Raw genomic sequence first — 13,192 nt, 5'->3', positions numbered from 1 at the left:
ACCCTCAAAGGGTTATGTCAGGTTGTATGGTGGGCTGACTAGTAAGAGTTACTGTCCTTGATGGCAGACTACCCCATCACAGAATCTAGGTGCTACATTTAAAACTACACTGCCATTTTGTAATGCTACACAGTTCTGCTTTGTTGTTTCTCCCCCCCTCCCATGACTTTACTGTCAGTAACATTAGTAAAGCTTCCTTTTTATGTCAAAATACTTCAAGCAAAGGTCAAGATGTAATACAGCTTTGCAAATGTCAGCTACACAAACTATATTTTAACTATTTGGCAACAGCACAAAGCATTGCTGGCCATAGGTGAATATAAAATACACCCAAGTCAAGAGATCAACAAGAATCCAGATTATAAATATAAACAAGAAATGATGAAGTATAGTTTGACATTGCCCAGCTCTGTTACACTTCCTAATTTTTTTAATTGCCTGATAAAAGGCTCAATTTGATATTTTCATACTGGTATGCAACTGCATAAACACTTAGTCAGTACTGGTAGTTACTAAATCTCTGGTTACACCTACTTTGTTCACAGTTCAAAGGCAAAATGAGATAATGTGCATAGGAGTTCAATAACTCACCTAATTATTGCATCAGCTGCTTTTTCCAGCACTACTTTCATAATCTATTGGGAGGGTCCATTATTTTACATATAATCTTTGTGGAGAAGGTAGGGTCTTTTCCCTTTTACTTAACGCTTTGGGAATGGGTCACCAACATGCTTCGCTACAGACTACCCTCACTGTGGAGCAAACTACAAAAACCTGACGGGATGAAGGAAAGAACATCTCAGAGGCTACCTTTCCTACCGTTATGATAATGGAAGAATCTTTCTTCCAGAGGATGGGCCAGCAACTTCATTGGAACACAGGTCGGTATGGTATACAATTGTTCAAGGTTATAAGCATTTCTAGGTATCCTTGATAACTTTTCAGAAGTAACACATCCCATGAACTTCCCCACTTAAGGTAATAAGGCAATGAATTAAATTGTGGAACCAAAGTCATTGTATATTAGGGGAGGTGGGATCATCCTGAACCAAAAAGATTAAAAAGTGCATTTCTCAAATAAGTTATTTATCTAGTATGAATATAAAAATGCCTAAAAGTATTATATACGAGCTAGGCATTATTTTGATTATTAAAAGACTGAAGAGCTTTTATATAATCAAGAAAAGTCACGACAACTGCCTCTAGAGTATGTTCCACGGATTCCTGCCTTGGATGCGATTGAGACAGTACTACAGTATATGTACTTCATTACATATGAAAATATTGTAGAAGAAATTTGATCTGAATGTAATATATCTCAACAACTGAAGGCAAAATCTTACGCATTTCAAGGTGATATATAGACACAGCATTATATTGCACTACTGATCACCTGAGGGATAGAACTATTCATCTTCCTATCTGCTGCAGAGTATGAGATACATGCTGACACAGTGAACACACAGGAAGATTATTATCCATTTGTTTTTTTATCTAGGACCTGTTGGTTTTTAACAACAAAACACCACAAGGTGTATAAGCCCATTTCTTCTCTCTCTCTCTCTCACTCACACACACACAATATAGATTTATTAAAGCAGTACTACTCACACATAAATTCTAGTAATGGCATATGTCAAGGTTCCTCCCCCACTCTGAACTCTAGGGTACAGATGTGGGGACCTGCATGAAAAACCTCCTAAGCTTATCTTTACCAGCTTAGGTCAAAACTTCCCCAAGGTACAAAATATTCCCCCCGTTGTCCTTGGACTGGCCGCTACCACCACCAAACTAATACTGGTTACTGGGGAAGAGCTGTTTGGACGCATCTTTCCCCCCCAAATACTTCCCAAAACCCTGCACCCCACTTCCTGGACAAGGTTTGGTAAAAAGCCTCACCAATTTGCCTAGGTGACTACAGACCCAGACCCTTGGATCTTAAGAACAATGAACAATCCTCCCAACACTTGCACCCCCCCTTTCCTGGGAAATGTTGGATAAAAAGCCTCACCAATTTGCATAGGTGACCACAGACCCAAACCCTTGGATCTGAGAACAATGAAAAAGCATTCAGTTTTTTTACAAGAAGACTTTTAATAAAAAATAGAAGTAAATAGAAATAAAGAAATCCCCCCTGTAAAATCAGGATGGTAGATATCTTACAGGGTAATTAGATTCAAAAACATAGAGAACCCCTCTAGGCAAAACCTTAAGTTACAAAAAAGATACACAGACAGAAATAGTTATTCTATTCAGCACAATTCTTTTCTCAGCCATTTAAAGAAATCATAATCTAACACATACCTAGCTAGATTACTTACTAAAAGTTCTAAGACTCCATTCCTGGTCTATCCCCGGCAAAGACCAGCATACAGACACAGACCCTTTGTTTCTCTCCCTCCTCCCAGCTTTTGAAAGTATCTTGTCTCCTCATTGGTCATTTTGGTCAGGTGCCAGCGAGGTTACCTTTAGCTTCTTAACCCTTTACAGGTGAGAGGAGCTTTCCCCTGGCCAGGAGGGATTTCAAAGGGGTTTACCCTTCCCTTTATATTTATGACAGCATAGGATGATTAATTTCAGCTGATTATATAAATTTGGACCTGATTTTCACAAGTGTTAAGTTTCACACCGAGATCCCCCACTCACTTCCGTTAAAATTTGTTGGAGCAGCACTTTGGAAAATTTGCTCTGAAGCAGAAAGGTGGATGCAGAAAATGAGCCATGTCGTATATACACACACATCTGATATTAGCACAACCACCTTCCTTCTTGAAGCATGAACCAATTACTAACAGTTTTCCTTCTTTGGAGGACAGTCATTTTGTTAGTCATTACTCTTATAAGAAGAGTAATCATTTCAATGCTTTAGGCAAACTTTGTTTTACCAGTATAGAAAAATAATTAATAATTAATTAAGAGGGTGATAATTCTGTTAAAATTAAATTTTACAAACTGACACATGAATCAGAATGTAAGCACAGTCTTTTTCTAATAGATGTACCTGAAAAGTTGCAATGAAAAATGGACATTTGCTTGGTAGAGAACCTACTACTGACAGATCTCTGCACTGAAACCAAACATGGTAAGTTTACTTTACCTTGGATTACTTTTAAATAAACTGAAATATTTGAGTATTACCTACTTGCCAAGTATTTTCATTTTTATCACAGCTAATCAACTCCTGCCCTTTAGGATTCAACCAGAATCCTTCCCACGTATGTGAAAATACAGTTGGAAAATAAGATAATTGACTGATTCTCTTCAAGTTATCTATTAAAAACGTAAAAGAAAGTTCAGCAAGTTCCCACCTTTGTGGTATCATGTACATCCAAAATGTCTTCTACGATTTCAGACAAGTTCATGCCCAATTCCTTGACAAACGGAGTAGAAAATACAACGTTTAGTGCCTACACATTATTCCAGGGCTATCCATGTCAAGAGGAGGAAAAGAGTGAACATTTAACTTTCAGTGATTTTTATTAAGTATCTGGGTAGTTTAAAATTTGGGGTCTTCATGTCAGCCACATTTTATATCTAAATATCTTTGTACCATAAGCAGAAATTAGAGAGAGTAATTTTACTTTTGTTAGAATCAGCAGGGGGTAACTTACACAAGGTCAATTGCATACATCCCTTTCCTCAATTCAGACATTTCAAGAGGATGTTTTAGTGACATCTGTCTCCAAATAACACTCATACTTTGAAACCTAAAATTGATGCCTATTTTTCAAAGGCCACTACAGAAAACAATAGCAGGTAACTTAAAACATGACTTACAAGTATCTCATCAGTACGGTTGTCTTTCCAGACCTCTAAAAGTGCAACTACCATTTCTTTAAGTTCAGTGCGAGACAAAACTCCATCCCGGTCAACGTCAAAAACCTTAAAGCAAACTGAAGGTGCAGGGGGGCGGGGAGGGGAGAGAAAGGATTATTTTCGCATCTTAAAGATAACTGACAACTATGTTCTAATTAGGGCTACTGCACTTGGTCAACTTCATTGCAGGACAAAACCCTGCAAAGTCACAAGGATGTGACTTCATTGACAGTTCTGAAAATTTCACAGTATGATCTGGGGTTTCTTAGTTGTGGTAGTGGGAAAGAGGAGCTCTCTTTGCTGAACTGAAATTCAGTTTTCCCAATTGCTTGATATCTGATATAACAGGGCATGGAATGCACACATATTCAGAATCTGTAGTTTTCCAACTTGATGGCAATTTTTAAGCTACGTAGATGTTGTCATTTTTTCACCTACTTAGGTACATCACAAAATACAGGAAACTCATAAGGAGCCAGTTGAATGAGACTGACAATAAGAGCAAACTGGTTCATGCCAATGGTGTGGTTAAGAGTGGTTAAGCACTGGAATAAATTGCCTAGGGAGATTGTGGAATCTCCATCATTGGGGATTTTTAAGAGCAGGTTGGACAAACACCTGTCAGGAATGGTCTAGATAATACTTAGTCCTGCCTTGAGTGCAGGGGACTGGACTAGATAACCTCTTGAACCCTTCCAGTTCTATGATTACAACAGAAAATAAACTAGCAAGAGCACAATTTAGGAAAATCTAAAAGGAAGTCCAAATGTTTACATTTTCCACTATATAATGGGATGCAGACTTTAGCACCATGTATGTGCTAATACAGTTTGTATGTATGAATAGTTAGCAAAATTAAACTACAAAAATAATTTACTGAATACCAACTTTAAAACAAAATTTCTGAAAAGGTTTATAGCTGGAATGAAGTCATAGAATAATAACTCACAAGAATACACTGAATTAATAAATGTTAACCATGTTTAATAAAATAAAGCCTTCATATTTAAACTTAATTCAAGATACAATTGTTAGGTTTTTTCCCCCCTCTATCTCCTTCTCAAGTACAGATTTAAAAATATGTACATTAAATAAATTTGACTGACAAAAACTGAACAGATTTTTTAAAATTAGAAGCTTAATGGGCAATATTTTGCACACTCACATTTTTGCCTTTCTGCCAAGGGTCCCCTGCAACATGCCGACAGCCCACAGGAGATTTCCTTAAAGTCTATGTGATTGTCACGATTTTCATCAAAGGCATTAAACAAACCTACAAACCACAGAAGCATCACCACACACTGAATGTGATCAGACAAACTCACGAACAATATTTAGCACTTACATAATGCTTTACATCTTCAAATCAAGGTACAAACATTAGTTACAGTAATTAATCCTAAACACCTGTGAGGCAGATAATTAAGAATTATTATGCCCATTTTACACATGGGAAAACCAAAAAAGCATGTTAAGTGACTTACCCATGGTTAGACAGAGCCAGGAATACAAAAACCTCAGGAATTCCTGGCCAACAGTCTCATTCTTAGACCATGCTCTCTTCCTAATGTTTAATAATTTACACAAGCCTTTCGTGCATTTGGGGAATAACTTTAGTTGCCAAGGCTGTCAGGGTAAATTTTTCAAACATGCTGAAGGGCAAGATTTTTAAAGTAGTTTAGGCACTTCAAGATACAGATAGGCCCCTAGTGGGATTTTCAAAAATGCCATGGTGCCTAACTCCCACGGATTTTCATTTGAATTAGGCGCACCTAGGTGCTTTGGAAAAGCCCACTATGCACCTCTCTGCATCTTCATGCACCTAAGTATCTTTACAAATCTGACTCTGCATAATTTAGGATTATCAATGGGACTTGGGAACCTAAATCCTTAGACACATTTGCAAAATCTTCTCTCACTAAAATCTTTACCCTCAATGACTGAAGTGTACCATTCACAAAAGAGATACAGTAGGTACAATAATAGTTCAGGCTTCTCCACATCAGTCCCAACATGCCCTACCTGGGATACACACCACTTCTAGGAGAGAAGAGATAGTTTAGTTGCCAGGGTCCATTTAGGGGGCACAGTCTAACATGGTTTAAATTGTTTTTGCTTTGTTGGGGACTTACGACAATATAATCCACCTGTGGATGCGCTGCCCCTGTATTTAGCCCCTAATGACATTGCTAACAATGTTGTCAAATACTGACAATTGTGGTAGTTTTTGTGATATGGACACCAGCTCATAAAGAAGTGGAATGAGACCTGACTTATTCACATGGAGCACCCAACAGCTATTAGATGGTTACAACCTTCAGTCACTACCAACCTGGCTAGGACTTGGAAGGGCTAACCTAGTTATGAATGGCTCTGTATCCCATTACCAAGCTTCTGAGCTAGTCGCTTTCACCCTCTTTATCTTGCGCTGTTATAAAGAAAGGTCTCTTTAATTGACTGTAGGACAACATTTTAACTGAGCACACTGAGTATCCACTTTATAGATTAAACTACTTGGAGTTTTTAAAAAATCATTTCCATATTCTTGGCTAAAGACGCAGTGGAATAATTTCGCACATTAGAGAATTTCAATAATGACAATAAGGAAGTTTCAAGAAATCATAAGGTAACTTACACAAAACAGATCAGAACATTTGCCAGCTTTCCTGATAGTTCAGATGTATGCCTCTCAGAGGATCTACTTTCTCTTGTCATTCTACATTTGTCAACAAGCAAGCATTCACAACTGCTTTCTATCCTTTTTTTGAGTATTTAGAGCGGAGAGAAATAAATCTTCTCTCAATAGAAGCTTCAAAAAATGAATGAAAAATGTGTTCTTCTGAACACTAAGAAAGCAATACTGCATCTGTGGGAGAGCTTGGCTTTTTAGAGTTCTACAAATAAGCACTTTTGAGATGAAATTAGAGTAGAGTACCATAAGCCCCACACCAATACAACTTCATAGAATGAGTATTTTTATCAGTGTCCCATACCTTCACTCAGAGATGGATGAATGGGAGGGGAAACTAAAGGGCCAAATGTCTCTAAATCAAAACGTCCAGTTCTTGACTGAGCCTTCAAAAGCCAATATCGTTTTTCAAGATCAATGATGTCTGATTCTTCCACTGTAGAGCCAAAAAAAAAAAAAAAAAAAAGTCAATCTCTGACAAGCAGAACAAGGTCTTTAAAGCGAACATTTAATTTATATCAATACAAAGAAAATGCATACTCAAGACTGTTTAGATACTTAAAGAAACACTAGAATTATAACATTCACTTATGAATACATAAGAAAGTTGTTAAAAAATCCCATGTAGCTTGTCTGCGAATCTAGGAATATTTGGGACAGAAACTTTTGCCACTCTTACAGGGAGTTAAAAGACAGCACAATGAAAACAGATAATTTCTTTAAAAAGAGAAACAACGAATCATTTTATGCCTGCTTCCTGCACATACAAGACCATAGTAATAATGGAGAAACAAGCTAAATTTAGTTTCCTCACTTACAGAATCACTGCACATCACCAGTTACTCCAGAGTGTAAAATCAATTACATTGTGATCTGTCTTGATATCACACGTTCAAAGGTACCACAGAAGTGAACTTTTGCCAGCTGCTGAGTCTGCTGAAGTCTCCTGTTCTATCTGATAAATTTTTTCCCCCTAACACTGATGTCTAATTGCACAGAGAGCATATTTTCTCCATGCTGGTCCTTAATAGGACATCACACATTTGAATACTGAAATCAGGATGTAAAATGATCATTTATACACAAAATATAATGAAAATCCAAGTACAGGACTTGGCTACTTAATTGAGGCATTCATGTCTGAAAACTGTAAGCTAAAGTTAGAACAAATTCCTATACAGAGTACTGTGAAATTAAAACTAACAGTTAATACAACTATGACTTAAACTTACATTTCAACATTACTATCTTTCTACATGTAATGTTTATTTCCAACAATAAAATCATTTGCATTTATTTCTTTTTCTTATTTATTGTTTCTATTAGAAAAGCACCGGGAGAAACAATGAGTAGCGGGGCCCCACTGCCCAAATTCAGATTTGGGCTCTTCAGGGCAAGGATTATACTAATTTGAAGACAGGATGCAGTCATGAATTTAACAAGGAATGGGGAAGAGGTGAAGGAGGAAACAGCCACAAGAATGTGCATTAACACAGGCCAGTGACATGCACAACTAGATAGTTTCTACTCTTTTTTTAAATTTTAAGGTAATTGTCAGATGAATAAGATAAATATGCGAAGTCCCTACTAACCAATTAAATTTTAAAATAGCCAATGGGAAGAGTAAAAGGTTTCCACAAGAAAGCACGAGCAAAACTCCACATGCAAACAACAGCCTCTAGAAAACTGAAGTCTTAGATGAACTTCTGTACTTGAAGAAATAACCTGTTCAAGAAATATTTTCCCCAAAGCATTTTACCCACGTGTTATAAGTATGCGTGTCAACAGTGCTTTTGGCTGGTGTGAATTAAGTGTTTCTCAAATATCTATTTAATAACAAAGCTGTCTATATTAAGAAACACCATGTGTGATCTCATTCCCAGATGGTTCTAAGCCCTTAAAACCATGCCAGCTTTCTAATAGGATTTAACTTCAGCTATTTGGCCTGCTTAGACGATAGAAACAAAACAACGTCACAAGGACTAAAAACAGAACAAAAAAAGAGGCAGTTTTAACATTTCACCTTTGCCTCAACTCCTGGTTTTAGTGGATCAATATAGGCCAATATGTATTCCAGACATAAGAATCTCGTCGGTCTTAATGGCAAAACAAGTTAATAGAAGGGAACACTTCCCCATGCCAATACTGGATTGTGACAGGCAACTTACACTGCCCTATGAATGCAATCACCAGCTGCTTTTTGGTTTACATCTAACCATAAGCAGCATACAGATTTTGGAAAAATAAATAGTAGAATAAACTTGCAAACTTGAAAAATAGTTATGCATCACAGCTCAAGGTTAAAGTTGCTAGTTTGTATTTCTCGAACACCACTCATTGGTGCTTTTCATTACACTGAAAAGAGGTGAATGACAAGAAAAATGTAGTTGTATTAAATTTACTCTACCCAGTTCAGTTCACTAGAGTAACAATCACATTAAAATTAGTGTGAACACATTTTAACAGCCCAGCAGGCATATTGTGTAATGTAGAGCAAGCTACTCAAAGCTACCTTTAACACTGCACATTTGTAGAAATTATTAAAGAAAGATTACATTTGAAGCTCAGAGTTTGGACTTCTCTGGGTATCCCTCAACAAAATATTTAAAGAAATTAACGAGAAAAAATGTGCACAATGAAACTATTTTGTTTTTACTGTCTCCACTGCATGTCCAGTAGAACCACAATATTCAATCAGAGCAGTTAGAATTAGCAGTGCAGGAACTCATTACAACGGCGATGAAAACAGCTATTATATTAGCATTGTCATTACCCACAATAAATACTGCATTGATGCACCCAATGACAACCAGTCTAGTTATTCACTGTCCAAGGAGAGTGACATGTAAAAAAGCAAAACAGCAACATAAATCCTGTAAACGATTTTAAAAATTCTGTCATAGTTTTCATATTCAAGAGTGTAGCAACAACGAATGTAAGGATTTTTTTTTTTAAATGGGCCTTGATCCTGGACTACTCTAGTTTACAGCAACTTCCCTCAGCTGCCTCCAGGCCACTTTGTGACCTGCTGCATACTTTTGTGTCTCAGGAAATTCCTTGCAGGTGTGAAAATTTCCCCAGGTTCTGGCCCCACTCTAGAATCAGGACCATGCTTTTTAATCTTTACAGCTTCTTTGCTTTTTCACCATGCTGAAGCCTAGGTTAAAAAGGTAAAATTTAAAGGCAGAAAAATAGGTATTAAGCTCACAATTCTGAAACTTAAAGAAAAATTTGTTCAAAAATATGCAACTACAATATTATCTATGAACAGCACGAACAGTGCCTCCTGGAGACTACCAACGTCATAGCCCTGGCTGCTAAGCTGGCTGGATCCAGAGCTGCAAGTCCTGGCCACAGCCTTGCCCTCCTCTAGGATGGCCGTGAACTCCTGCCTTGACTCCTGCAGCAGAAAGTCCTTAAATTCAAACAGTGTGTCCCAGAGGTGCAAATCATACCTCCCCAGCAGGGTCTGCTGTTTGGAGATACGGAACTGGAGACTACCCGTCGAATAAACCTTACATCCAAATGGGTCCAGTCTCTTGGCCTCTTTTTTTTTGCTGGGTAGCACTCAACAATCTGTCTGTCCCACTCATTCACTGCTGACACCATCAGGGACCCTGGAGTAGGGGCTGCGAGTAAAGGCACTCAAGGTACCCACTTGCTGGAAAATAGGTTTTCTTTGCTGTCCTTTTTGAGGTGGGGGCAGAGAAGGAGGAGTCTGCCATGGTGATCTGACAGGACCCTCACAGCCTTGTTAACGGGCAAGGCCACTATGGAAGGAGCAGCTGCAGCCAGGATATGTATTAGGCTTTGTGCTGACTCCTTAAACTCCTCAGCTTCCAGGCTGAAGTTTGCAGTGACCCTTTTCAGGAGTTGCTACAGCAAGAGGGGTTGGTCCAACAACTGCCACAGGCAGTAAGAAGGTATTGAGAAGGCACAGGGCTGGCGACACCCTTTATACTGGCACGCAACTCCAGAGGGCACTAAAGCCGGCCCAACAGATACCACTGAAAGAAAAATTTCTGGCAACTGTGCATGCGGTGTGCACACACCTAACCAGGAATGGAAATGAGCAAGAGACTCGAAGAAAGTTAACTTTAAGACCTAACAAAACAATGGTTAGTTTTTAAACCAAAGTACACTCAGTATGTAATAAGGGCAAATGTGTTATGATCTGAGATTGTTTTCCCATCACTCTGGTAGTAAAGTGCACTATCCTTCAAGATATGGGAGTTGAGGATACTCAGCATTTGGCAGAGTAAAGAAAAAACAGATGCGTGGAACAGGAAAGTCCAACGGGCAACTCTTCCACTTTTAGAATTCAGCTGTTCACGCATGCAAGGCAGATGAATTCCTACTGACACCTTATTCTCCACAAGCAACATATGCCATTGTGCTACCTCCAATTTCCTTTCCCTAACACTTGTGTCCATTATGAGTCTGTGACCCCTTCCCAAGGACCTCCCCAGACAATCATAAGAGAGTCAGCTTCCAATATAGAAAATGGGAAATGCATATCTATATTCCACCGCAATCCATGATATGTATCCAGAGAAGTAAAAAAAAAAAAAAGGTGGACAACCTGAAGTAAGAGGATTTGTCTCAAACAAACAAAAATCCTTGTGGGTGTTAAACCACAAAATTGCAAAAATATGACAGTGTTTTGACAGAAGAGACCCATGATTTATTTGCTTAAAGCAGTCACTCTGAAGATTAGTTTAAAAGCAAATACCTTCATTTAATGTAGGTTTATCCATGTTTTTAAAGGGAAAGGATCAAAACTTTGTGTTGAACAAAAATTAAGCTCTCTATAAAGAGCAAGAACCTCACACCCAAACATTGTGAAAGCATTTTGCATGTTGGGTACGAGCATGCAAAATGGCCGCACCTAGTGCCTAGAAGAAAAACAGGATGTTCTGCATGCCTGCTGTATGGCAACAGCGTAAATGTCTTTCCAGTTCAGAGGCGTTCCATAGTATTGTGGGTTTCTCTCTTCCAGGATGCAAGATTTAGGTGTGCCTGTAAGTACAAGTTATTTTCCCTGTAATCTGCCAGGGAAAATTCTAGGCACGCTTCCTTGTCTTTATCCTCCATGTCACCTGAGTACATACACAACATACAAAAGAAGGTAATTCTAGTTACGAATCAAGAGGTGAAAAAATAGGGAAACTACATGTTTTAAGACTATTATAGCTGCAAGTAGTCTTCTGAGTTTACCTAGAATACTCAACTGGGATGGAACAAAGAATTCAGATCTGGGACATTCTAAAGAGACATTATTGGATTGTCAGGCAGCTAACTCACCAAGATACAGGTCTAAGATTATTAGAGATCAAACAGACACGGGAGAATCTGTCAGAAGGAGAGAAGACAAGCTGAGGGAAGGTGTATTTTTCCTACAGGTTTAAATGTGCTGGTGTATTGCGAGAGGTCTTGGAAAGTTTCCTGTAAGGAGTGGAGTATTAAATTTCTCTACATTTCTTGTAGCTTCAAAATCAAAAGTAAATGTTTGAGAGAAGAACACGGTCAGAAGAAATGGGCTCCCCTGTGTGAGAAAGTTTTGAGCAAGTGTAGAAAATTGAAGAGTAACATCAATTTATCTGATTATTATTTAGATAATGTGAAAGACAAGTTCGTGCTTTCTATGAACATTTTTCTGCATGTTATGTTGTCCCTAGTTTTCTTGGATTGCTAGAAGTCATGCAAACACTATTTACTTAAGGAACTAAAAACAGCATATAGATTAGTTCCTTTTCTTTTAACCTACCCTTATTTAGAAATAAGGAAATATATAAGGATAACAAGCAGGCCAGTTTTGATGCATGATCTAATGGGTGGCTGGTAACACTTGACAATTACATAAGAAAGGATCAGGGAGTTAACACAATGCCTGAACATCTACCAAAGTAGGTAGTTGGCAGCATAAACATGCTTACTGAGGCATCTGCAACATTTATGTTTAATTAAGGACTACTGGATAAATTGACTGACAAGATACAAAAATAAAGGAAACTTAAAATGGCTTGTGTTTCATTTAAAAAAAACGTGTCTAGCATACTTGGTTTCTTCAAAGTTATCTTAATTGCTTGTGCCAATTTAACCTTGGAAAATAATGATTACCAACTAACGTTTTATCTGCCTTTTTTGTCAAGCAGACCTTTGAATAGCAAGGTTATTGAAAAGACTGTTTTCAAATTGCCATCTTTAAAAGGATTAATAAAATGAATATGAAATCTGCTACACTGGTAACACTAGCCAGACAGGTCCATTGCATTGATTAGACTTACACAGATTATATATTTTAGAAACCAAAAATAAGACAAAGTATAACATTCTTCATTTACAAGATAACCATGCTTTGTAGAATTCTCCATCAATTTCACTTATATAAAATTGAAGGATTACTGATTACAGTATATGTGGACATGTAGTCTGAGAGGGTCAGTGATTACAGACCATCCAAAATTCTTCAATAAACTTCTGTGTATATAACCTTATAAATCCAACTGCAATGCACAGGATATATTCCTTATTTTTTACTTTATGTTGTAATCTCATGTTATTTTTTATTCTTATTCTTATTTTAATTAAAATGGCTCCCTTGACCTATTTTTTTTTTTAAATTGGGTGCCCAATTTAAAAACCACTTTTTACAATTATTAAGCATTTATCCTCTGAAAACACGGC

The 13,192-nt window shown here is 37.6% G+C and overlaps 1 protein-coding gene across 3 annotated transcripts in view; it reads right to left on the bottom strand.

Annotated features, from left to right (window-relative positions):
• The window catches only part of USP32 (ubiquitin specific peptidase 32), a 150,894-nt gene that overhangs the window by 50,629 nt on the left and 87,073 nt on the right, over window positions 1–13,192 (bottom strand). For all 3 annotated transcript variants that reach the window (XM_077836362.1, XM_077836363.1, XM_077836364.1), the window contains exons 6-9: window positions 6,810–6,941; window positions 4,982–5,089; window positions 3,778–3,893; window positions 3,309–3,371 (exon numbers count right to left, since the gene is read on the bottom strand). In XM_077836362.1, coding sequence (XP_077692488.1) covers window positions 3,309–3,371; window positions 3,778–3,893; window positions 4,982–5,089; window positions 6,810–6,941 — 419 coding nt within the window. The remainder of the gene's footprint in view (window positions 1–3,308; window positions 3,372–3,777; window positions 3,894–4,981; window positions 5,090–6,809; window positions 6,942–13,192) is intronic.

This window comes from Eretmochelys imbricata, chromosome 17, assembly GCF_965152235.1.
Source record: "Eretmochelys imbricata isolate rEreImb1 chromosome 17, rEreImb1.hap1, whole genome shotgun sequence".
NCBI classification, from domain to species: domain Eukaryota; kingdom Metazoa; phylum Chordata; order Testudines; family Cheloniidae; genus Eretmochelys; species Eretmochelys imbricata.
Note: the sequence above shows the minus strand (reverse complement) of the source record. Positions and strands in the feature narration are given on the sequence as shown.